Source organism: Bos javanicus, chromosome 29, assembly GCF_032452875.1.
Source record: "Bos javanicus breed banteng chromosome 29, ARS-OSU_banteng_1.0, whole genome shotgun sequence".
Lineage (NCBI taxonomy): Eukaryota > Metazoa > Chordata > Mammalia > Artiodactyla > Bovidae > Bos > Bos javanicus.
Window position 1 is genome coordinate 48,680,291 of NC_083896.1, and position 25,654 is coordinate 48,705,944.

The 25,654-nt window shown below is 56.4% G+C and overlaps 1 protein-coding gene across 5 annotated transcripts in view; it reads left to right on the forward strand.

Annotated features, from left to right (window-relative positions):
* The first annotated feature begins 49 nt into the window (after positions 1 to 49).
* Positions 50 to 25,654, forward strand: part of NADSYN1 (NAD synthetase 1) — a 27,989-nt gene continuing 2,384 nt past the window's right edge. The window contains exons 1-19 of one of the 5 annotated variants that reach the window (XM_061407328.1): positions 58 to 293; positions 1,308 to 1,368; positions 3,448 to 3,564; positions 7,374 to 7,427; positions 7,848 to 7,937; positions 10,194 to 10,245; positions 12,714 to 12,802; positions 12,967 to 13,084; positions 13,848 to 13,979; positions 18,226 to 18,300; positions 19,131 to 19,279; positions 19,891 to 19,939; positions 20,706 to 20,808; positions 21,252 to 21,420; positions 22,609 to 22,744; positions 23,487 to 23,593; positions 24,142 to 24,273; positions 24,611 to 24,680; positions 24,974 to 25,102. In XM_061407328.1, the coding sequence (XP_061263312.1) occupies positions 209 to 293; positions 1,308 to 1,368; positions 3,448 to 3,564; positions 7,374 to 7,427; positions 7,848 to 7,937; positions 10,194 to 10,245; positions 12,714 to 12,802; positions 12,967 to 13,084; positions 13,848 to 13,979; positions 18,226 to 18,300; positions 19,131 to 19,279; positions 19,891 to 19,939; positions 20,706 to 20,808; positions 21,252 to 21,420; positions 22,609 to 22,744; positions 23,487 to 23,593; positions 24,142 to 24,273; positions 24,611 to 24,680; positions 24,974 to 25,102 (1,917 nt within the window). In that variant the 5' untranslated portion in view covers positions 58 to 208. Of the gene's footprint in view, positions 294 to 1,307; positions 1,369 to 3,447; positions 3,565 to 7,373; positions 7,428 to 7,847; positions 7,938 to 10,193; positions 10,246 to 10,637; positions 12,440 to 12,713; positions 12,803 to 12,966; positions 13,085 to 13,847; positions 13,980 to 18,225; positions 18,301 to 19,130; positions 19,280 to 19,890; positions 19,940 to 20,705; positions 20,809 to 21,251; positions 21,421 to 22,608; positions 22,745 to 23,486; positions 23,594 to 24,141; positions 24,274 to 24,610; positions 24,681 to 24,973; positions 25,103 to 25,654 lie in introns of those variants that run through there. The other 4 variants (XM_061407329.1, XM_061407332.1, XM_061407331.1 and 1 more) reach the window with 4 other exon arrangements.

Genomic DNA, 25,654 nt, shown 5'->3' on the forward strand with positions numbered 1-25,654 from the left:
TGTGGCCTGTCGCCGTCGCCTCTGAAGTCCAGCCCTGAGGGGCGGGGCCGTCAGGGGGCGGGGCGAGACGCCGCAGCTTTGCGGTCCTGTCCATTGGACTGACGTAGCGGGACAACCCGGAAGGACCCGAGCCGCGGCCACCTCTCTCCCTAGGACAACAAAGCCCCACTATCCGGCCGGCCTTTTTGCCCAGGCGTCTGCAGCCAGGATGGGGCGAAAGGTGACCGTGGCCACCTGTGCGCTCAACCAGTGGGCCCTGGACTTTGAGGGCAATTTGCTAAGGATTTTAAAAAGTGAGTCTAGGGTCGGCGTGGGGTGGACAGGCGAAGGTCAGTTCTGGTCGCCCAGGTTTGCTGTGACGCATACGCAGCCTTGCTCTGGAGAAACTTGCGGCCATGGATATAGGGATCCTGATATAGGGATCCTGAGTGAGGTCGGGGTGCGGGTGGGTTACAGTGCCTGGGGCATGTGGTATGTACCCGTGGTAAGAGAAGTCTGGCCCTGGAGGTGGAGATGAGCAGGCTGGTGAGCCGGTCCTCAGGTACCTTTGGGGTCCGGTGTGGCATTTATAGAGCTGAACCCGGTCCAGAGAGGGAAGTGGAACAGGGTGAGGCCACCAGCTTAGAGACCAGTGTGCTCGTTGTGTGTGTGTGACGGGGTCCGTGAACAGTTATCACCTGCACCAGCTCACCTTTGAGAGTGGAAGTTTGCACCGTTGACCTCTACAGCTGCAGTGGGCTGCCCTGGGCGGTCTGCAGGCTGGCCGTCCTCAGCTGCGTCCGGCGGCAGGGCCACCAACCACAGTATAAACAGGGTGATTCAGGTGAGGGCGTCATATCAGCCGTGTGCCTTGGACCTTCTTCCTTTTATTTTTTTCATTGTCAACCTGCTCTCACCTCGTCAGAGCTCAGAGCAAATCTAGTTGATGAGAGGTCATCTCGGGTGGCCAGAATTGTGTGTCCACTAGGCTGGCCTCTCCTCCCCAGGCTGCTGCATCTGGAAGCTGCTGCTCAAACCCAGAGGCAGATGGTACCTGTCACCGGTGCCTTCAGGTCCTGCCTTCTCCCTGCTCAGGGTCCTCTCTGTCTGACTGTTAATGAACTCCCAGTGTGTAACTCCCCCAGCCCCACCCCTGCTCTCCTTGGTGCAGGCCCCACCTCTGTCTCATTTCCTGCGGTGTCAGCAGGGGCTGGGAGATGCCCTTTGGCTTTTTATGACACCAGCGGCAGCAGAAGGTTGGATCTGCCTCCTGTGGAGGCTGTAGGTGCTGAAATTGCCTCTCTTTCTCTCTCTCTCTGTGCATGTAGGTATTGAAATTGCCAAACACAGAGGAGCAAGATACAGGCTTGGACCAGAACTGGAAATCTGGTGAGAGCAGAGCACATAGACACCCCAGGGTGGGCAGGCAGAGGCCTCTATATCAGCTGCCCTCAGCTGAAAGGGCAAGGAAGGAGAGGCCGGGGTTGAGAATTGGACACGCAGGCCCACCTAGGAGACAGAAGCCCCGTGAGTGGGCCTGCTTGATGCCCTTCAACAAGGGCAGGCCAGCCGGCCTGGGTGATCCTGGATTCCTACACTGAGTAACACAGGAGCTCGTCGAGAGGCTGACTTTTCCCAGTCCAGGCCGATATCAGAGCTGGCTGGGTTTCTCGCCTTGCACTGGTGTTTGGTCTCACATGTGGCCTAGGAGCTGAGGGAGTGACAACCGCTGAGCAGGAGTTTATCCTTGGAGAGGAAAGGACATTCCAGGTCTGGATCCCACACAGGGCATCTCCCTGACCTCATTTTCATCTAAGAACCAGGCTCTCTTCCTTATCAGAACCAGAGGCCCGGAGGAATGCTCCTCTAGGCATTAAGAATGGCAAAGGTTAGTGTTTGTGGCAGCAAAGTTTGCTTGGCATTTTAACATCACTTCTGCTATGCAATGAGTGCGAAGGACTTTTTGAAGGTTTAAAAGTAGTTTACAGGGACTTCCCTGGTGGTCCAGTGGTTAAGAATCTGCCCTCCAAGGCAGGGAATGTGGGTTCGATCCTTGGTTGCGGAACTATGATCCCACATGCCTCAGGGGAACTAAGATCCCACATGCCTCAGGGCAACTAAGCCTGTGCCACAGCTACTGAGCCCACTTGCTCCAGAGCCTGCAAGCTGCAACGAAAGATCGCACATGCCGCAACTAAGACCCTACACAGTCAAATATATAAATAGATAAGTATTAAAAAAATAATAATGATAAAAGTAGTTTACAAATACTCTACATTTCATTACTGGGACCCCCGCACTGAAAAATTACCCTCAACCCAGTCGACCCATGTCAGGACCTCACTGAGCATTGTATTAGTGTTTTTCGGGGGCTGTTATACTATGGTTTCACAAACTGGATGATTTAAAACAGAAGAAATTCATTCTCTCACAGTTTAGGAGGCCTGAAGTCCAAAATCAAGGTGTGGGCAGGATCCTGCTTCCTCCGAGGCTCCAGGGGAGGGTCCTTCCTGCCTCTTCCAGCTCCTGACTCCCCACTCCCATCTCATGAGTGCACCCCTCCAGCCGCCCCTCCCTCTTCTCCGCTGCTTTCCTTCATGTAAGGACGCTTCTTATTGGATTTAGGTCCCACCCGGATAGGCCAGGATCATCTCATCTCCAGATCTTTCACTTACTCACATCTCTAAAGACACTTTTTCCAAATGAGGTCACATCCACAGGTTCTAAGGGCTTCCCAGGTGGCTCATCGGTAAAGAACCTGCCTGCCAGTGCAGGACACGCAAGTTCAGTCCCTGGATCAGGAGGATCACCTGGAGAAGGAAATTGCAGCCTGTTCCAGTATTCTTGCCTGGAGAATCCCATGGATAGAGGAGCCTGGTGGGCGACAGTCCATGGGGTTGCAAAGAGTTTGACACGACCAAGCATGCACACGCACGCCATAAGTTCTGGAGGTTTCAACATAGACACGTCTCTTTTGGGGACACCATTCAGCCTGGTGTAAGCTCAAGTAAATCGCAAGGAAGTCATGTAGCCGTGTAAGTGGCACTTGAATGGTTATTCACGGCCCCTTTGCCCGAAGAATGTTCTTCTCTGGATCCAGCTTTGTTTCTTTTGCATCCTTTTCTTGTAGATTAGTGTAATTTGGGCCACGTTGAAGGTTGAAAAGAATCCGAGAGCAGACAGTTTTTGACACAACAGACAATTTCTTAGTAACTGAGAACTAGGAGGGACAGATGGAGCCCAGTCCATTAATTTCCAATACAGTGCATCTCTTTTCTTCTTTTTTGTAGCAGTGAGTCTAACTCTGGTTGTACAATAGACACTCCTGGGAGGCTTTATAAAGATACTGGTGCCAGAGGCACACCCTCGCGCAGTCACCCTGGCCCGGCCCCAGGCCCCTGCCCCATCCCTACCCCACGCCCACCTGCTGTGTCCCGGGTACTCACTGTTCTGGCCCTCCCTCTGCAGTGGCTACGGCTGTTGGGATCATTATTACGAGTCGGACACCCTCCTGCATTCGCTCCAGGTCCTGGCGGCCCTTTTGGAGTCTCCGGTCACTCAGGATATCATCTGCGACGTGGGGATGTAAGTGCGGTGTGGGCATGGAAGAAGGGCCCGTTCCAGGGCCTGCTGTGTCGGAAGCCGTCCCTACATCGGGGATGTGGCGTCTGCTCCCTGCCTGGCCCTGCAGGCTGCAAACTCCCCAGGTGAAGGCAGCTTTGGGGAGATTTTTTATGTTTTTCCAAGCACTGCTGTGCACGTGGGAACACGCTTTGCACAGTTGGAGCTCAGGGTCCCCCAGCCTCATGTACAGCATTTTCCTTACTTAGTAGTAAGTTTGGGGATGGTTCCCTGTCACTCTGGGCTTCCCAGGTAGCGCTCGTGGGAGAGGACCACCTGCCAGTGCAGGAGACATAAGAGACATGGGTTCCATCCCTGGGTCGGGAAGATCCCCTGGAGGAGGGCACGGCAACCCATTCCAGTGTTCTTGCCTGGAAAATCCCCATGGACAGAGGAGCCTGTGCGCTACAGTCCATGGGGTCGCAAAGAGTTGGACACGGCTGAGTGACTGACTGAGCACGTGTGCACGCATGTCATTGCACATTGACATGCAAGCCATCTGGTTCCAGAGGGTGTGGACACGTGAGTGTAGGCTCCGGGGTAGGTATATACAGTGTAGCTCCATATGGTGCAGTTGCACATGTAGGGCCAAGGCCTACAGGCAGACCTCTGAGAAGCCACTGCAGTAAAGCCAAATACAGAAAGAAAGCAAGTCACACCAATTTGAGGGAGGAGGTTTCCTGTACATATAAAAGTTACGTTTACATTTTACCGTTCTATCTAAAAATGTGCATCCATACCTTACTTTAAAAACCTTTATTGCTATAGAACCCTATCCTCTCAGCCTCCAACGAGCTATCATCTTTTTGCTGGTGGAGGGCTTGAAGTATCATGAGAATTATCAAAATGTGACCGAGAGACTGGAAGTGAGCGACAGCTGTTGGGAAATGGCATCAATAGACGTGTTCAGCGCAGGGTTGCCACAGACCTTCAATTTGTAAAAAATACAATGTCTGCGAAGCACAGTAAAGCAAGCTGCAGTAAAATGAGGTCTGCCTGTAGGTCCCTGTGGTGTAGATTCCCCGAGCGCAGGTCCCGTGGGTAGGACTCTGGCCCAGGAGTATCCTACTCCAGAGTGTGTCTGTGACCAGCTTTGTGTAACCAAGCCCACTGATGGGCGTTGTTGCCTCTGTTTGCGTCTCTATTCTGTGTTACGTGGTGTGAATGTAGCCGGGTTTGCTTCTTTTTCCTCAGCCTTGTGTGTATTCTACACTCCCACCTGCTGTGACATCTGTGTAGCAGGATCTCTTTTAAGCAGTGAATAGAGGGATTTTTAGCCCAGTTTGCTCACATTTATTATACTTCTTGATATGTGGGCCATGTTTGCTTCCTATTGTGCTGTTGTGACAGCTTACCACAAACACAAAACACAGAACCACACAACCTTGCTGTCTTGTGGTTCTGGAGGTCACGAGTCTAAATGGGTCAGTGGGGCTGGTTGCTTCTGGAGGCTCTTGGAGGAGAATCGGTTTTCCTGTAAAGTCCAGCATCCAGGCTGGCACGCAGTCCTCAGCTCAGGCCGCTCCCTCCATCCTCACAGCCAGAGGTCACATCACTGCAGCCCCTGCCCCCTTTGTCTCATGTCTTCCGAGCGCCCTTCTCCCTCGTATAAGGACCCCTGTGGTCCCGATGAGAGCCCTGGGGAGTCTGGGGTAATCTCTTGTCTCAGGATCTGTAGCTTAATGATGTCAGCGGGTCCCTTTTGCCATGTGAGGTGACACGTCCTCGGGTCCCGGGAATCAGGACGGGGCCATCAGTGGGGGTCTTCACTCAGCCCACCACATGGACGGATTCCTGCCACTCTATTAAGTGTTCTGGTCACCGTGTTTTCTTTCTTTCTTGTTTTCCCCTTGTCTTTTTGTTTGTTCTCTTGGCCTATTTTCCTCCTCTGGCCTTGAATTTGTAATCTGACTTTAATTTTTCTACGTTTTTGCCCTTAAAATATTAACAATCATATTTTAAAGTGTTTTTCTGGGATTTTCCTAGTGGCCCAGTGGCTAAGATTCCGCACTCCCAATACAGCGGGGGCCAGGTTTCATTCCTGGTGAGGAAACTAGATCCCTCACACTGAAACTAAGAATTCGCATGACAACCGACTCCAGTATTCCTGCCTGGAGAAGTTCATGGACAGAGAAGCCTGGCGGGCTGCAGTCCTTGGGGTCGCAGTATAAGTGCCACTGAACAAAGTAACGGCTATGCCATGATGCCACTGATTCTCACCATCTAGAAGTGTCTTATTCAAGAGAAAGATGCTGAGTCTCCTCCCGGCTTTCTGTGCCTAGAGGCTTGTTACCCTTAGCACTGCTCACAGGGGGCCAGCTCACAATCAAGAAACCTTAAAAAAACAAGACAGAGAAAATCTTAGAGTAAGCAATAACTTTTTTTAACAAAGCTATCATATTTCTTTGTTGTCATGATTTATGAAATAGGACTTTCCTATTTGTTTTTTCGGCATCTGTAACACACTCTTGCTTGTTCTTTTGCCAGCAATTGAAGTGTTTGTGTCTGATTTATTAAGAGTTCTTTACACATGACAGATATCAAGCTGTCCCCATATATGATAAAAATACATTTCCTTGTCTGTTGTTTGCTATTTAATTTTACGTTTTGAGCTTAAAATCTTTCTTGTCATGCTTTTCGTTTGTTTTTGTCTGAGAGGCTTACTCACGCTGGAAGTCAGATATTCACTGAAGGTTTCTTTTTCGTTTAAAAGATGTTCACCTCCTGCCCTGAACACGTTTCTGTATGAATGTGAATGCAGTGAGGTTTTGGTTTGGCCCGGGAGGAATGGAAACTGTAACGTGGGAGTGCTGGCTGGCAGCATCCCTGTGCCGAGCCCCGGCCTAGGCAGCCTGCCTGCATCCTGCCCTTTAAAATACTCCGAGAGGAGGAACCGGGGCCGCTCGGCTCAGCCAGTGTGAAGCGGGATGGAGCCCGGCCGCCTGGCTCGACAGCCCGCACTGCTTACGGGTGCTGTCATGATTGGAGCCCGGCCGCCTGACTCGACAGCCCGCACTGCTTACGGGTGCTGTCATCGCGCACCCCGGCCCTCTTTTCTCTTGTCCCTGGGCCTGGGCCTTATTGTTTTTTATTTCATGATCAATCCTTAAGGCCCTCCTCCTCGGGTGCCTGATGCCTTCCGCCCTGAGCTCCTGCACTGTCGCCCCGAGCTGGACTCTGCCATCCCCGCCTGGTGCTGCCCCAGCCGGAGGCCAGCAGAGTGCCCTGGCCTCCGGAGCACTGGCCCCTCCGCTGCAGAGGAGGAAGGTTGCAGGTGATCAGGGAGGGTGTTTGTCCTGAGGGGTCCAGACAAAGAGGCGAGCAGATCTGTCCAGCGCCCTCCACCCCCTGCCCCTGCCCTGGCTCCCTGGGCCGGTCCCCCTGCCCTGCCTTCTTGGTGGGGGAGCTCAGTCAGGAGAGATGCTGTGGCAGAGAACTGGGGACATGCTGGGGTAAGTCCCTGAGGCCAGCAGGGGATGGACAGGTGACATGGCAGCAGGGATGTGAGCAGAGGGAGGGAGGCGGCCACTCAATGGTCTGAGAACCTTCTGGAAGGAGAGGACAAGCCCTGAGTGGGAGGGACTTTTGCTGGATTTAGAAGACTCTGCCATTTAGAGTCTGTGCCGTGGCAGAAACACTCGGGTTTGTTGTTCACTTTTATTTGAGAAACCACAGAGGAGCCTTCTGATTCCCATAGAGGACCCGGAGAAACTTCATGTTAAAGCAGACGTGGGGCTCTGCTCTTTGCAGACGTGCGTGCCCTCTCTCCGCAGGCCCGTGATGCACCGAAACGTCCGCTATAACTGCAGGGTGATATTCCTCAACAGGTGGGTGACCGCTGGGAGCAGCACGACCCCCTTTTCCCCCAGACTCGGGGCTTGGTCCCCAGGGGCCGTGGCTTCTTCTGGAACTACCTTCATGGCGGTGGGGTACCAGGCAGGCAGGTGTCTTGGGTGGCCCTGCTTCTCCTGGGCTCTGTCACCACTGACACCTTCAGACATCAGGTACAGGGACGATGGGTGGAGTTTGGGGACACACAGCTCTGTGGTCAGAAGGTCAGTCCTGGGAGGGCGACCTTGTAATAAGGTCTGCCTCGCAGACCCTGGGCATCAGTTGCCGGCAAGTGCCCACCCTCCAGGTCTTAGCTGCTCTGTCCCCATTGACGGTCAGGGTGGACGGGCTGGTGGCTGCTCCATGTCACGTGGGGCGTGTTCATCTCAGGAGCGGCCTTGTTCCCCTGTCTGTAGGAAGATCCTGCTCATCAGACCCAAGATGGCCTTGGCGAATGAGGGCAACTACCGAGAGCTGCGCTGGTTCACGCCGTGGTCCAGGAGCCGGTGAGTCACTGCCCGCGCCGTGGTCCAGGAGCCCAGATGGTGGCCGCTCCTAGGATGCGTGGGGGAGACAGACAGATTCGGGCCAGCGTCCCTGCCCACACGGGGCCTGTCGTCTAGTGACGGCTGCCTGATGCTGCTGATTAATTTGTAGCTAGTTTATCAGACACCACATAAAATCTCAGTCATCAGTCACCCGTCATCCGTCTTTCTACACGTGATCCTACAGATCAGGTTTCTCTACTCCAGGCCTGTTGCCTTGAGGCCGGCTCGGTCTTGTTGTGGGGGCGTCCTGTGCGTGGAAGAGCGTGCAGTAGCATCCCTGGCCTCCGCTGGCGGACACATCTGCATCCCTGTCAGTCTACAATGTCCCCAGACGTTGCCAGGCGTCCCCTGGGACAGAATCGTCCTGTTCTTCTTACAGTTAGAGCTGTTTTTTTCCACTGTCGCTGCTGTTGCCGACGGAATCTTTAACGTGATTTTTAAACGTTTTATTGACATGTAGTTGATTTACAGCGTTGTGTTAATTCCTTCTGAGCAGCAAAATGATTCAGTTATACGTCTAGATACATTCTTTTTCAAACATTGTGTGTATTTATCCTTGGGTCTTTGTTGCTATGTGGTCTCTTCTCTATTTGTGGCGAGCAGGGGCTACTCTCGAGTTGCGATGTGGGTGGGCTTCTCTCTGTGCCGGCTTCTCCTGCTGCAGAGCGTGGGTTCTGGGGCACACGGCCTCAGTGTTTGCAGCACATGGGCTCCAGAGCACAGGCTCCGTGGTTGTGGAGCACGGGTTTAGCTGCTCCACAGCATGTGTGATCTTCCCGGATCAGGGATCAAACCCGTGTCTTCTGCATTGGCAGACAGATTCTTTACCACTGAGGCACCAGGGGGGCCCCGTATACATTCTTCTTCATGTGTGAATTGAAGGGGGAGGTGACGACGAAGGGAGAAACCTTGGGCGGCTGTGCCTTGAAAACGGATTGTGATACAGCAACATCACCGTGAACAAACCTACCAACGGTGAACTGAGTGCTCAACGTGGGATGCCAAGGCAGCTCAGGGCTCAGAGGGCGTCTGCAGTGTCTGCTCCCTTCACTAGTGAGCGCGAGACGGCATCATCCCCTCAATGTCTCTGCTTTTGAATTTTAGTTAAGGGATTTCCCTGGTGGCCCAGTGGTTAAGATTGCATCTCCCAGTGCAGGGGACGTGGGTTCTATCCTTAGTTGGGGATCTAAGATCCCACATACCTCAGGGCTGAAAAATCAAACCATAAAACAGAAGCCATATTGTAACAAATTAAGTAAAGACTTTAAAAATGGTCCACATTAAAAAGAAACTTTATCAAAAAATTTACTGGAATAAAAGTCACTGAAATCTCCCAGGAGGTTCTTGTGAATTCTGAGAAAGCAAAAAGAAATCCAGTCAATTCAGTGTCTTCATGGTACATCTGGTAACAGCCCACTTGAGGTCAGCTTTGGAAACCATCTAGTATTCGAATTCTGCCTTTTAGGGTAGACCTTGGAGTGGCTTGGGCTTCCCTGGGGGCTCAGACGGTAAAGAATCCACCTGCCAATGCAGGAGACCTGGGTTCGATCCCTGCGTTGGGAAGATCCCCTGGAGAAGGGAATGGCAATCCACTCCAGTATTCATGCCTGGAGAATTCCATGGACGCAGGAGCCTGGTGGGCTACAGCCCATGGAGTTGCAAAAAGTCGGACAGGGCTGAGCGACTAACACTTTCACTTTCTGGGATGGCTTGTACAGAAGTTGTGTATTAAACTCTCTAGCCATCTTTCACAATTCGGAACGTGACTGATTGCTTCAGTGATGATACAGGCTTGTCTCTGCATGCTGGCTTCATGCAGTGCGATCTTTCTGGTTGAAGAACTTTGATCAGAAATTCCAGCCGCATTTCTCTGTGGGGAAATGTGTCTCCTTCTTGGACAGTCCCCCTGACGTGCCTCTCAGAGGGCGTAATGAAAGCGTGGGGCAAGCAGGGCCAGTGAGGGAGCCCCCGAGTGCCTCGGTGTTCCATGTCCCGGAAGCCTCATGCAGTCGCCTTGCTCAGAAGCCTCATGCAGTCACCTTGCTCTTCCCTTTTTGACTTAAAGTGGTTGCAACAGCGAGTGTCAAAACTCGACAGCTCCTTTGCCAGCTCACAGGCTCCGCACTCTCAGTCTGAGCTTTACTCTGCCTCTGGATGCCATTTGCGTTTTCCCTGAGATGGTCCTACTCAGGTCTGTGGTGGTTTCCTTTCTAGGCAAACAGAGGAGTATTTTCTCCCCCGGATGTTACAGGACCTGACGAAGCAGGTGAGTCTTGGGGAAGAAAACTCGTCTGTCAGACTGTTCCTCTGGAGTGGGCCGTGGGGGCAGGACCCTTGGGGACAGAGTCACGGCATCACTGTGTCCCATGTAAGGAAAACACAGACGGGGGGTGATTTCTGTCACAAGCGGGGAGGGGCCCAGGAGCATGGGGCAGTGGGCGCCTCCTTGTCCCTACATGATGTCCCTCCTCTCTTCCGGCTCACACCGTGGGATGGGCTCGGTGGAGCTTGGGAGGGGGCTTCCTGCACCACCCTGGCCAGCTGTTCCCTGCTGGGCTGGGGCTCCAGCCGCGGGGCTGCCCAAGAAGCCGAGTTTGGGGGATTTCTGATTGTAAAACTCATGGAAGACTTTACTTGGCTCCTGTTTATTCTGTGAAAACTCAGCATCAGAAATCTGTCTTGTCTTGTCTTTGGTACCTGGCTGTCCAGGTGTGAAGAGCTTTGACCTTGCAGCCTTATCCAGGGGGTCCTTGTCCATCCCTTCATCCTGGAACCTGCTGGAACCCTGTGCTATCTACTTCCAGTGGGGGCTTGGGAGCCAGGGGCTCACAGGGAATGTTTTGAGGGGCCCCTGGTATCTCTGGCTCCTACCTGAGTTTCCATTCTGGTTGCCAGGTGCATTAACTTGTTCAGGCTTCCATAACCAATTCCGCAGCCTAGGGATTCAGACAGCAGACTTTCATTCTCTCCAGGCCTGGAGGCTGGAATCCCAGACCCTGGTGTGGGCAGGACTGGTCCTCCTGAGGCCGCTCTCCTGGGCATGTGGACGGCCATCTCCTCCCCGTGTCCCCACAGGGTCGTCCCTGTGAGTGTCTGTGTCCTGATCTCTTCTTACAAGGACCCCAGTCCTGTGGGATTAGGTCCCAGCCTGGTGCCCTCATTTTACTTAATCACCTCTTTGAAGACCTCATCTCCAAACACAGTCATGTCTGAGATGCTGGCGGTCAGGGCTTCAGGATATGAACTCCGGGGACACGGTGTCCCCAGCCCTCTTGGGTCTCTGCCACCCGCGTGGCAGTCTGGGTGGGTGCGGCTGAGACTGGGGGAGGGGACTGTCGGTCAGGTCTGCGCGTCTCCCAAGTGGCCTGGAGGCTTTTCTGACCTTGAGTTGCAGCAACGAGAACAATGTGAAGTCACGGTGATCCAGAACACGTGTGTGTGTGAAACAGTCATTTCAGCAGCAATCCTCCTGCCACGACACTCATTCCGTTTCACTCTTCTAGGACCCTTTCACATCCTAAACGTCCCACCAGGTGACCCCCTAAGCCCACGTGGGATCATCTGCAGGTGGAAGGGTGCTGTTTGCTGTCTTTGGTTGGGAACAAGTTGCGGGAATTGGCCCTGGGCACACATGGACTAAAATCCACGGCCATTTTCAAGAGGCAGAGCAAGCCAGCCCTGTGACAGCTGTAGCCTGGACAGTGCAGGTTGGGGGCCCGTCCCTGGGTGCCATCCTGGGTGTTTTGTTTGTTGCCCTGAGCCCTGGTCTTGTCCCAGGAGGATGGGGTCAAGATTCTAGCCCTGCCCCCCGTGGTCAGGGTTTCAAGGGCAGGGGATGTGGTGGTCCGTGGACAAGTGGCCCAGGGTCCAGGGTGAGCCCTGTGTTCATGAGCCGAGGCCTCAGAACAGAAAAAGGCGGGCTTCCCCCGGCTCCTGCCCTTGGAGATGGAAGGAGTTGAGCTCACACACACAGTCATCAGGGAATCTGAACAAGATCCCAGGCCTCCAGGGTTGAGTTCTCTTGAGCAAGTGAAATAGGAGCACAGCTGAAACTTGGTCCCCGAGAGACGTAGCCAAGGTGGATTCCATGCCCGCATGACCCTCTCAGCACACGTTCAACCCGGAGACACCTCAGACCCGAGCAGCGCCCTCAGGGGGCAGCTCCATCTCCACTCACCCCCTTCCCAGCAGCCCCACCCCTCAAGGGGCCATGAATGAGGCTCTTGGAGAAACAGGAGCCTGCATCCTGCCCCAGCCCTGCCGCGCGGGAGCTGGGTGACCTGTCAGCTGGAGGGAACTTTGTCAGGCTCAGTTGGGTCGTTTCTGGCGTGGGCACGGGACCACCCGAGCACAGACGATGTCGGGAGAGCATCCGGGAGCCGACATGGTGGATGCTGGCGGCCCACTGGGCCCCAGAAGCTTCAGGAGCTGAGTCACAGTTGGTTACAGCCACAGTCAAGGTCATGGCAGCTCAGAGCTGGGTTCTTGGGCGGGTGAAGGGTGTGGCTGGGGCTCTTCGGTCCGCAGGGGAGACACCCGCTGGCCCTGGGCTGGGACTGCTCCCGGCGGGGGTTGGGGCGGGGGGGAGTGGGGGGAAGTGGGTATTCGTTAGGGCTTGAAACAAAATGGCAGCCTTCCTGCGAGTCCCACGTGTGGCCTCTGGAGTCCTGGCTCAGCACGTGGCCCAGACAGGAGAGCCAGGGGCCCTCACGAGCTCTGGTTACCGCCCCCCAGGAAACTGTGCCCTTTGGGGATGCCGTCCTCTCCACATGGGACACCTGTATCGGGAGTGAGGTCTGTGAGGAGCTCTGGACGCCCCACAGGTCAGCCCTGCCCCCTGATCCCCATCCTTGCGGGGCCTGGGGGGCTGGGGGTTTGCAGCCATCTTGCGTCTCAGCCCAGGGCAGGGAAGACACCCCAGGAGCTGTGGGGCTGGGTGGGCGGGCTGGGGACACGAGTCTCTTCTCTCCGACCCCTCCGCCCGCAGCCCACACGTGGACATGGGCCTGGACGGCGTGGAGATCTTCACCAACGCCTCGGGTAGCCATCACGTGCTGCGCAAAGCCCACGCCCGGGTGGACCTGGTGACCATGGCTACCACCAAGGTAGGCGGCGGCGGGGATGCTGGCGTGTGTCTGTCTCATGCATGTGGGACCCGGCACCCAGTGCAGGGCAAGGCCTGAGCATGAGGCTGCTCGGCGCTCCTCCTGGGTCCGGCCATGGCCGACCGGCCCTGTGGCTCCCTCTCCCAGGCCCCACGTCCATGACCTCATTTAATGGCGGGAAGCACCCTGTGAGGCGGGCACTGTTCCCACCTCCGCTCTCTGGAGCAGGGCACCCAGCATGTGACCGTCAAGTGGCCCCTGGCCTCACACCCCAGCCGTGCGGCTCCGGGGCTCTCAGCCATCACAGTGGTCTCGGGACAAGTGACCGGGGATCAGGACCCCGTTGCACCACAGCCAGGCATGGGGAATGCCCACGAGTCTGCCGCTCTTGTGGGCAGCATGACCCCAGGGGCTGTGTCTGCTCTTTCCGGGGGCAGAATCTCAGCTTCCTAATCCAGGGAGTTGTCTTCTCCAAAGTTCCGTCTCTCCTCCCTTCTGGGGCAGGTGGCAGCGCTTGCCTTGGAGGGTTGTTGGGGGTGAGAGTAGACGCTCTGTGTGACGCCTGCTGCCTCGCGAGGCCGAGGGCGTCATAGCTGTGGGGCCTTCCCTGGAGGCGTGTGTTTTATTGGCTGAAGCTGGGGCACTGACTATTAGTACAGCAGAGTTGCAGGGCTGGAGGCCTAAAGCTTCTCATGTTTGGGCCAGCAGAGGGTGTAGGTAGGTGATGGATCAGAGCTGACCACTGCTGTCCGCTGTTTTCCAGAACGGCGGGATCTACTTGCTGGCCAATCAGAAGGGCTGCGATGGGGACCGGCTGTACTACGACGGCTGTGCTCTCATAGCCATGAACGGCAGCATCTTTGCCCAGGGGTCCCAGTTCTCTCTGGATGATGTGGTACGAGCCAGCCCGAGCAATGGCGGGAGGGTCTCTCATTCAGAGCCTGTGTTCTCTGCTCTCCCCGTAACCCGGGACTGGATGTGCCCTCCCTGGGAGGGATCCTTCTGGTTTTGATTGCTTCCTCTTCACCTCCTTGGTGGGGTGAGGGTTTCCTACCCCGAGGTTATGGGGACACCCCCACACAGCGCACCGGATGGATGGATTCATGGCGGGGTATCAGCCCTGCATGCCCTGGAGGTCCCCGCGAGGCTGCAGGAGCTGAAGGAGAGGCCCGGAGCTGCGGAAGGAGGGGGCTTGGTAGTGACCAAAGGGTGGGTGGCCCCTGGCTCCAGGGAAAATGGGATGGGCTTGTGGGAAGAATCCCATGGCTCGGGGGGAGCTGGAGCTGGTCCCAGGAATAAGCAGACACTGCACGTTGTCCAGCAATAAGGGGGTCATTTGGGAGGAGCAGAACAAGAAAGAGCCTTGCAGGTGGGCCCTTGGAGGGTTTTCCCCAGAGGTCAAAGCAACACAAGCTGGAATCAAGATTGCCGGGAGAAATATCAATAACCTCAGATACGCAGATGACACCACCCTTATGGCAGAAAGTGAAGAGGAACTAAGGAGCCTGTTGATGGAAGTGAAAGAGGAGGGTGAAAAGGTTGGCTTAAAACTCAACATTCAGAAAACTAAGATCATGGCATCCGGTCCCATCACTTCATCACAAATAGAAGGGGAAGAAATGGAAACAGTGAGAGAATTTATTTTGGGGGCTTCAAAATCACTGCAGATGGTGAGTGAAGCCATGAAATTAAAAGATGCTTGCTCCTTGGAAGAAAAGCTATGACCAACCTAGACAGCTTATTAAAAAGCAGAGACATCGCTTTGCCAACAAAGTTCCACCTAGTCAAAGCTATGGTTTTTCCTGTGGTCATGTATGAATGTGAGAGTTGGACTATAAAGAAAGTTGAGAGCCGAGGAATGATGCTTTCTAACTGTAGTGTTGGAGAAGACTCTTGAGAGTCCCTGGACTGCAAAGAGATCCAACCAGTCCATCCTAAAGGAAATCAGTCCTGAATATTCATTGGAAGGACTGATACTGAAGCTGAAGCTCCAATCCTTTGGCCACCTGATGCGAAGAGCTGACTCATTAGAAAAGACCCTGATGCTGGGAGGGATTGAAGGCAGGTGGAGAAGGGGATGACAGAGGATGAGATGGTTGGATGGCATCACCGACTCAATGAACATGAGTTTGAGCAAGCTCCGGGAGATGGTGAAGGACAGGAAGGCCTGGTGTGCTGCAGTCCACGGGGTCACAAAGAGTCAGACACGACTGAGCGGCTGAATAGCAACAACATGCTAGCTGTGGGCCCTGCCTCCCCCGACTGCCCCGCGTTCCGGAAGCAGGACTGGAGACCTACCCCGCCCTCCTCGATGGGGAGGCCCCATTCTGGGGGCTCCTCTGGCCTCACTGAACTGATGACCAGCCCGGGGGATGGGGGACACGTCCCCCCATGGGATCATGACTTCACTGGGGCCACAAGTATGAAAACCACAGCCGTCTGCTTCTAAAGACACATGTTAACATGGGTGTAGAGCCTTCCCATGTGATTGGATGTTAGTTTCCTTCACAGAGAGAATAAGACAAGATGAAAAGGTCCTTGTAAAGAATTGTGTCCCCTTCATGGATCACAGCCTTGTCATGGTGGAGGGGCTTCCATAACTCAATGAAGCTATGAACCATGGCCTGCAGGGCCACCCAAGACAGATGGGTCATAGTGAGAGCTGGACCATAAGGAAGGCTGAGTGCCAAAGAATTGATGCTTTCAAATTGTGGTGCTGGAGAAGATTCTTGAGAGTCCCTTGGACAGCAAGGAGATTAAACCAGTCAATCCTAAAGGAAATCAACCCTGAGTATTCGTTGGAAAGACTGAAGCTGAAGCTGAAGCTATTTTGGCCACCTGATGTGAAGAGCCAACTCACTGGAAAAGACCCTGACGCTGGGAAAGATTGAGGGCAGGAGGAGAAGGGGACGACAGAAGATGATATGGTTAGATAGCATCACCGACACAATGGACCTGAGTTTGAGCAAATTCCGGGAGATGGTGAAGGACATGGAAGCCTGGCGTCCTGCAGTCCATGGGATCGCAAAGAGTTGGACACGACTTGGTGACTGAACAACAGCAAAGAGAATTGTGTGGCTCTCGAAAGTTTTTTAGGCCTCCAAGAAAGAAAATGACTGTTATTGCCCCAAATGGGAATCGACTCCTATTGCCCCCAAATAGGAATCAACTCCAAATCTGCAAACGCAGCACAAAGTAACTTTCAGTTCTGCCAGAAAGAGCCGCTGTGACTGGGCTCAGGCGGCCAGTACAGGCTTCTCACGGTATCTCTCATCTTGTCTTTTTGGGGTTTTTGGAAACAAGTGTTGGAAATGCTTGTTCACAGAAGCAGGTAGTAGCAGGAGAAAAAAAGGGCTTTCTCTGCCAGAGCAAGACAAGTGGGTGTCTCTGAATAAGAATTTCTCCGGAGCCCTCTGATGCAATGTCTGTGACTTCACCGTTTCACGTACCTGTGCGGTCTCACCGAGGTTGTCAGCAAAGAGGTGGTTATGAAATCAAACTTCGGTTTCAGAATGGACTGAGGAAAGGAACCTTGGAACAAATTCATGGTATTTCTTGCTCAGAGCGAAGCCCAGGGTTCGGCAGTGTGCAGCTGGAAGAAGCTACCTCCCTGCAGACGGTCCCCAGACCATGGGGACCCTGATCCTGCCTTCCTGGTGGGAATGAACATGGTCCCCAGACCTTGCCTTCCAGGTGGCAGGGTCCCAAAGGCCTCCCGCTGTTCAGCAGTAACCTTGATTAAGACAGAAGGCCTCTGGAGGCGAAGATGAAGTCCATGCAGACGGCCAGTGCTCGTCTGCTCTGGACATGCCTCGGTGCAGGCCCGCTTGGCCAGGACTCTCGGCCAGACGTCTGGGCCGCAGGCACCTGGTGCCGGGAGACTGGAGTGAGTTTCGGGGAGCACCTGCACCTGGATGAGCAGGTGTGCAGGTGGCTGCAGGTTCCAGGCCCCCCAGGAGCCCCCATTTCAGCAAGCACCCGGGTGATTGTTTGCCACAGTATAACCTGGGCGCCGTTGCCCCACACCCCCCCGGGGGGCCCTTGAGCCAGAGTTCTCTGATTTGACTGTTCCTGATGGAGGTGGCATCACTGCCTTGGGGTGGGGGCAGTGCCCTTCAGTTCTGCCACCTCTTTGGTCTGTGGGCCTTCTCGAGGGCACATGCTTCTCATGGCCTCGATCCCGCCTTTGTGTGAAGCTAACCTACTTCCAGGAAAAGTGGACTGGGGCCTTCCTCTCAGGAAGGACTCACTCCTCTGGGGTCTTTCCAATTTCTGTGGCTTTGTCAGGAGCAGCCTGGTGGCTTCGCTGAACAGTACTTGGGAAATGACAGAAGAATGAGTGGACGTGGGAGTTCTTTGTTCTCTGTCTCCTCACAGACGTTTCTATCTTGGGTTAGGCTCGGTGTTGGCATAGACGGCTGCCCATGGCCAGCAGCAGGAGCAGACGCCCGGCCACACCGGGTCCCCCTCAGAAGTAGTTCCTGCTGTCCCGCACCTGCACGTATGAGACGATAGCCTAGTAGTATGATCTGGTTTGGATTCTTTTCATAAAGAAAGGAGTCGTATCTCTGAATTAAAACTTTTCTATTTTCTGCTATTGGTTGCACGTGGCAGAACCTCCGTCTCATCTGGACTCAAAGGCAATGAAGCGTCGTGTCCTAGAACACATGTGGCACATCTGGGCTGCGACCTTTGTGTGATGATTGCTGGGGCTCTGGCTGCATCCCTCTTTCATTCTCCAGCTGGGCCTTCCTCTGTGTAGGCGTCAGTGTCAGTTGCCTCATGGTCACAGGACGGCTGCAGCAGCTCCAGCCATCCCATCTTCATACAACCACATTCAAAGGCAGAAAGAGGGCCCTTGCTCTCCCTGTATCTTTTTAAGAAGCTTGCTCAAAAGCTCCCAGCAGACATTTGTTGTGTCTTATCAGCAAGTGTGTCAATTCAGTAGACGTTCTGGTGGCAATGACAAGAGGGAAGGGCTTTGGGTGGGCCGCACCATGGGTGCTCCCCTCTCCCCAGGCCCCTAGTCCCTGCCTTAGAAGGCGGGACTCATTGTGTATAATGTGGCATACTTATGAAAACAGGTGCGTGAGGGAAAAAAATAGGAAATCATGATTTTTCTTGGAAACTCCCTTCTCTAGGAAGTGCTCACTGCCACGTTGGATTTGGAGGACATCAGAAGCTACAGGGCGGAGATTTCATCTCGAAACCTGGCGGTAAGCGATTATAAACACACCCATAGGATGCTCATCAAAGACGGAGACATTTTTTTTAACAATAGCTTCATTGAAATGTCATTCCCATAGCCTATAATTCACTGATCTCAGCACAAGATGCAGTGGTCTTTACTGTGTCTGTGGAGTTGAGCAGCATCACCACCATCAGTGTCCGAATGTTCTTTTCACCTGAAGAAACCTGCACCCATGAGTTGTCAGTCACTCCCCGTCCACCTCCCCCAGGGCCCCTGGCAACCATGGTCTGTGCTGACCCTATGGATTGGCCAATTCTGGACGTTTCGTATAAATGGGATCGTATAATATGTGGCCTTTTGCAACTGCCTTCTTTCCCTGAGGATAGTGTTTTGGTTCATCCGTGCTGAGGCCTGAGTTAGTTCTTCATCCCTCTGTATGGCTGAGTAATACCCCACTGCCCGGGTACCCCACACGCTGTGCGTCCATTCGCCTGCCAGGGGACATTTGGACCATTTCTGCTCTGGCTGTGAGGGTCGGTGCTGCTGTGGCATGTGCCAGGCGTCTGTGTGGACATGCTTGTGTGTCTTCTGTTATCTACCTGGGACTGCCCTGGTCCTGTGGTGATGCTCTGTTTAATTGTGGGAGGTCCTGCCAGACCGTCCTCAGTCACTGCTCTGTCTCGCATCCCCCCAGCGCTGTGTGAGGGCTCCACTTCCCCACATCCCACCAGCGTGTGCTACATCCATCTGTGTCCTGGCCATCCTGGTGGCTGTGAAGGGTCCCTGAGCTGTGTAGGGATTCTGAACTGTGTAGCATCCCCCCTACAGTCATCCCGGGGGCCTGTTTGGGTTCAGGCCCTCAGGGAGTGTCCTTCCCAGGCCAGCAGGGTGAGCCCCTACCCCCGAGTGAAGGTGGATTTCGCCCTCTCCTGCCATGAAGACCTGCTGGAGCCCGTGTCTGAGCCCATCGAGTGGAAATACCACAGTCCCGCCGAGGAGATCAGGTGGGGCTGTTGGTGTGCAGGGGAGGGGGTAAAGAAGGGTCTGCAGATGGTAAAGAATCCATCTGCAATGCGGGAGACCGGGGTCGGGAAGATCCCCTGGGGAAGGGCATGGCAACCCACGCCTTCTTGCCTGGAGAATCTCATGGACAGAGGAGCCTGGTGGGCTACAGTCCACGGGGTTGCAAAGAGTCGGACAGGACTGAGCGACCTACACACTGTCCTTCCCAGGACACTCCCTCTGTCCCCTGCTGCACCGCCAAGTGGCCACTTGGGGGCCTTGCACCCTGGTCTCCAGGGCCTGCAGTCGACACTGTAACTAGAGCGCGGGCCCCACGCCCAGCCCTGCCCGCCTTGCCCTGGGCCCTCGGGCACGGAGACGCCGTGCTTGCTTTTCTGTGTCTCCATTTCCCCCACGGGATCAACGAGAGCACCTACCTCCTGGGGCTGCTCTGAGGCTTCAGAAGCATTCATTCCCTCGAAAGGCTGAAAGCAGCCAGGGGCAGCGTGCTGGCGCCGCTCACCGGCCCTGCATCCACCTGGGCACCTGCCCCCAGGTGAGCTGCGAACCAGGGCAGCGGCTCGCCAACCTCATGCTTCCCACCATTCCCCAGCCTGGGACCCGCGTGCTGGCTCTGGGACTTCTTAAGACGCAGCCGACAGGTAAGACATGGGGGGGATCTGGCCAGCCAGCCCCCTTTAATCCTTCCACGGTGGGTTTGCGTTTGACTTTGTGGCATGCCGGTGACTTTTTTTTTTAAGTTTTATTTATTTAATTTGCTTTTTGACTGAGGTGGGTCTTTGTTGCTGCACACGGGCTTTCTTTAGTTGCCATGAGCGGGGGCTACTCTACGGCTGAGAGCACGGGCTTCGCACTGCGGCGGCTTTTCTTGTTGTGGAGCCGCGCTCGAGGCACACAGGCCGCGGTCATAGCGGCTCCTGGGCGCTTGAGTGTGAGCTCAGTAGTTGGGGCACACGGCTTAGTTGCTCTGCGGCAGGTGGATCCGCCCAGGGATCGAACCAGGGTCCCTTGCATTGCATGACAGATTCTTAACTACTGGGTCACCCGGGAAATCCTGACAGGTGTTTCTTAATGCAAACATGTCCTGACTCTGCCTCAGTCAGGAGCCTCGGCTACCCTGGCCAAGGTCGCCCTGAGGTTTGGCTCCGTCTTTGGGGTCCTGTCTGATGACCCCGAGTTACAAGACTTCCTGCCTAGTGGTGTGATTGCGTGCGTCTGTAAGTCACGGTGGAGACTCAGCCCTGGGCCCTCCACGGTGGCGCTCCCTTCACCTTGTGGAATGTGCAGGGCTCCCTTCTCCTCCCCTGGGCGACAGCACTTTGTGGGCGCTCGTTTTTGCTGGGGGAGCCGGGCTCACTGCTGGGCGTGAGGCTCCGCTCACGCCGCCATCCGGTTGGCCTGTTCCAGGCAGGGTTCTTCCTTCCCCTGAGCGGCGGGGTGGACAGCGCGGCCACCGCCTGCCTGGTCTACTCCATGTGCCACCAGGTCTGCGAGGCTGTGAAGCGTGGAAGTAGGTGACGCCTGGGGCCCGAGTAGGTTCCAGGGGGGCTCAACCTGCGGGAGGAGCAGAGGGGCCAACCCAGCATTGTGGTGGGGGCATGCTGAGACGTCCCAGCATCACCCCAAGCCCTGGGGCCTGGGCACAGCAAGGCCGCTGAAGTCCCTGCCAGGGCCTCAGGCCCTCGTGGCCCAGTCCGTCAAGCCCACAGGGTACCTGCTGCTGCTGCTGTGTGTCAGCAGCCTGATCGGGACGAAAGAACAGGGCCCTGGGGTCAGGCCAGCCCAGGTTCACACCCTGCCGCCATGAGGGGTGACGTCGGCCATTCCCAAAGCGTCCGGAGCTGAGAAACGGGCACTGTGGTGCCATCCGGCGACACTGCCGGGCGGTAGAGAGGGACCGGGTGGTGCAGGCGCCTGGCACACAGCACGTGCCCTCTGTCCCGCGGGTTTCAGATCTGGAGGTGCTGGCTGATGTCCGAACCATCGTGAGCCAGCCCAGCTACACCCCCCAGGACCCCCGGGAGCTCTGCGGCCGCGTCCTGACCACCTGCTACATGGCCAGCGAGAACTCCTCCCAGGAGACCTGCGACAGGGCCCGAGAGCTGGCCCAGCAGATTGGAAGGTAGCTGGTCCCTGGTGTCGGGCCCGGCCGGCTGGCGGGGACCACGGGAAGCTCCCACAGAGACCCCATTTGTGGGTCACTGAGCACCCCAGAGGCGAGGTGTTTACTCAACTGCTGATGATGTGGCTTCCCATCAGCTTTACCCCAGATCTTCTCCGTGTCTGAGATCGCCCCTCCCCCTAAGTCCTTCCCAGGAGCGGGCTGATGCACTCCATGTGGGAGCACAGAGCCCCTCACCGCTCCAGGAGTGCAGCCACCCGCCCTCCTCTGCCTCCCTCGGGGGCCACTGTACCAGACGCAGGCGGGGGGTGCGTCTTTCTGTTCAGGGAGACTTGGTTCCGTTCAGAACGTTCCATCTGTTCTGCCTCCAAAGAAAAAATAAGGAGCTGCCCATCCTGTAAGCAGAGCTCAGCTAAAAGCTACCCCCACCCAGCAATCCTGCTCCCAGGGAGATGCCCAGAGGGATTGAAAGCAAAGAAATGAGCAAGTATTCACACATTCGTGTCCACGCAGCATAGTCACAGCTCACATGGCATCAGCAGTTGAGTAGAGAAATGATGTGGTCTGTTCGCACACAGGGGTGCTTCTCAGCCTTGAAAAGGAAGGAAGCGCTGACACAGGCTACCGCCTGCATGAACCCGAAAGCCTTAAGTTCAGTGAAAGAAGCCAGACACCAAAGGACAGTTACTGTGTGATTCCGTTTCTACGAAATGTCCAGAATAGGCCAATCTTAGGGCTTTCCTGGTGGCTCAGTGGTGATGAACCTGCCTGCCAGTGCGGGAGACGAAAGGGATGCAGGTTCGATCCCTGGGTTGGGAAGATCCCCTGGAGTAGGACATGGCAACCCACTCCAGTATTTTTGCCTGGAAAATTCCATGGACAGAGGAGCCCGTCCAGGCTACGGTCCATGGGGTCACAAAGAGTCAGACACGACGGAGCGCGCATGCACACACACACACACAGAAAGGGTGTCCGTGGTCGCCAGGGGCTGGAAGAGGAGGGGGTTGGGGAGGGACTGCTCGCGGGCACAGGATCTCCTTCTGGGCTGATGGAAGGCTCTGGAGCTGGAGGTGGTGGCGGCGCATAGTGAATGTCCTCAACGCCGCTGGACGGGGCCCTCGAAGACGGCGAGCTCTGTGCCCCGTGGGTTTGTTTCACTGTCTGCACGCCCGCCCGTTCGCCTTCCAGCCACCACATCGGTCTCCACATCGACCCAGCGGTCAAGGCCCTCGTGGGCCTCTTCAGCCTGGTGACGGGTGCGAGCCCTCGCTTTGCGGTTCACGGAGGGAGCGACCGGGAGAACCTGGCTCTGCAGAACGTCCAGGTGCGCACCTCGTCCGCACGCAGGGACCGCAGGAAACCCAGGGGCGGCCGGCGGGGGGTCCACAAGCAGCCCGCCTCTTAGAGACGCGGAGCGTGCAGCCTCGTGGACGAAGATGGGGCTCTGCGTGTGTGCGTGTGTGAGATGTGCGGAGGGGTACGAGGGTGAGAGTGTGCACAGGTGTGTGCACAGGAATAGGTTAGTGTGCAAGAGTAAGGGAGTGGGGCATCTGAGTGTGCGTGTGTGGGGGTGCAAGCACGTGACACTGTGTGTGTGAGTGTGCATCGGCGTGAGAGTCTGTGAGCATGAGGTGTGAGTGTGTCCGAGTGTGTGTGTCTTCTGCATCTTCAGGGATCGGCTACAGGGGAGCTGGACCTTGGGTGGTCCGTGCAGGGAAAGAGGGGGCGTGAGCTGCTTCTGCTGGGGTCTACCCTGTCTCCATCCCCTTCCTGGGGTTGCTGGTGGCCTTCCCCAGGGGTGCAGGGATTGGCCGGAGCAGCCGAGGTCTCTCCCGCTGGCCTTGCAGCCCAGTCTCTCCACTGCCGAGCTCTCATCTCAGGCCCTGGTCCCTCCCTGCTGAGTGCAGGAGCCCCTCAGGGGAGGGACCATGGGCCCCGGGACTCTCTGGCCGCTAGAAGCTCCTGCATCACTTAAGCATTCCCGCTGTCTGAGGTGTGGGGAGGTGGTGTTAGCATGCGTTCCCCCAGCCCCGGCCGGCACGGTGACGCCCCCTCCTGTGGGCCAGGCGCGGGTGAGGATGGTCATCGCCTACCTCTTCGCTCAGCTGAGCCTCTGGTCTCGCGGTGCCCCCGGCGGGCTTCTCGTGCTCGGATCCGCCAATGTGGACGAGAGGTGTGTGCGGCCCCTAGCCTGGAGGAGACCCCGCTCCACCCGAGGCCACTCCTGTGGGTCTGTGCCCCCCTCACTCTGCTGCTGCTCTGGGTGCACCTTTGGGAGCAGTCAAGGAGTGGAAGAGGCACAGGGGTCAGATGAAAATGGCCATCTCTTCTGGCCTGGAAATCCTGACCCTTGCCCACAGACCGGACCCTGTTCGTACCATCAGCCGTCCGTTTAACGGGACACGGAGTGACCTTACACCCACCTCGGGCTTGGCTGAAGGAGCACCACTCGGGGCTGGCACTGGTCATCCCCCAAACTGTGTCCCCTCCAGCTTGCTGGATACCCCTCCTTGGCCATCCGCAGCACCTGCCCCTTCCCCAGTCTGCCCCAGCACATCAGACTCCTCTGAGACCCTCGAGTCTGCCAAGCTCTGGCTCCAGGGCCCCGGAAGAAGGCGTGTCCCGGCACCCAGGGGCAGGATGGCCAGGCCCCCAGGTTCTCGGAGTCTGCAGCTCCCAGGTCTGCTGCCTCGAAACCACCTGTCCTTTCTCTGGCCGCAGCCTCCTTGGCTACCTGACCAAGTACGACTGCTCCAGCGCTGACATCAACCCCATCGGCGGGATCAGCAAGACGGACCTGAGAGCCTTCGTCCAGCTCTGCGTGGAGCGCTTCCAGCTTCCTGCCCTGCAGAGGTGCGTGTGCCCGCGAGGCCATGGCTGTGCCCCTGGGGCGCCGGGTACGCGTCTTCTCAGCACAGCCCCGGCCACTCTGCCCCCTCTCAGCCACCTTCCGTAGCACCCATTGCCTGATGGAAGCGGTCGGGCCTCCAAGGGCACTCGGGCCCCGAGACTAGGTACCCGCTTCCTTCCCATCACTGCCACCCTGGCTGTGGCCAGATCCGGCGGCCACTGCCGCCCTCTGCCCCTCAAGAGGCTGGAAAGTCGGCGCTTCCCCATCTCCGCACTTGCGTGATGTCTGTCGCGCTAACACCCAGCTGTTGTAACCGACCTCTGTGTGCCCTGACCACAGCATCCTGGCAGCACCGGCCACAGCTGAGCTGGAGCCCCTGGCCCACGGACGGGTGTCCCAGACCGATGAGGTAGCCGTGCTGGCTTTGTCACTGCGCTTCCTCCGCCACCTCCGCGCTCCGGGGCTCCTGCGTGCCCTCCTGTCTGCCCCCGAGCAACCGTGCTCCGTAACTGGGGCCCCGGCTGGGAGTCCAGGGCTTAGCGTCACCGTTGCTGACCTCTGATGTTCAATTCGGGTCTCTCGAGGTTGGGGCCGGGAGGAGGCGGGGGCGGGGAGTTTGGTTCCGTCTCCAGCAGAGGTTTCAGGCTGTCCCCCCAGCGCTGACCTGCTGTCACTCATGAGGCGCATCTCTTTCGTCCCCAGGAAGACATGGGGATGACATATGCGGAGCTGTCCGTCTACGGGAGGCTCCGGAAGGTCGCCAAGACGGGCCCCTACAGCATGTTCTGCAAACTCCTCGACATGTGGAGGGATACCTGCTCGCCCCGACAGGTGAGGCGCCCAGCGTCTGTGGGGAGCCAGCGGGTGAGGCGCACCTGACGTCCGTGGGGAGTTGGCAGGCGAGGCGCCCGGCGTCCGCAGGGAGCTGGCAGGCGAGGTCACCTTGCGGGTGGGTTTGGCTCTGGAGCAGGTGGCCACTGTGTGACTTTAGGGGGAGAGCACTCCGGAAGGAACCACAGCCCCGTTCTCAGCCCTCCCCGGCTCTGGCTGAGCTTATCTGAGTGGGGCTGGGCCCCCTCACAACACGCAAGCTCCTCCCCTCTTTGGGGGACAGAGGACGAACTCCGAGGTCAGAATATGGCTTCTTTTCCCCTAGTTGTCAGGTGCATTAGGGCTGAAGCCCATAGACAGGGTGGTCCCTGCAGAACCATCTGGAAGCTTCACGAAATAGCAATACATCTTCCTGGGACCCCTGCCCAGGTCTCCTGATGCAGTTTCCAGGATGCTGGAGGCAGGAACCCCCATCCTTACAGCTCCAGTTCGCTGCTCTAGCCCAGGCAGCAGCATCGGTCCATCCTGGCTTTGAGGAAGTCCCAAGGCAGT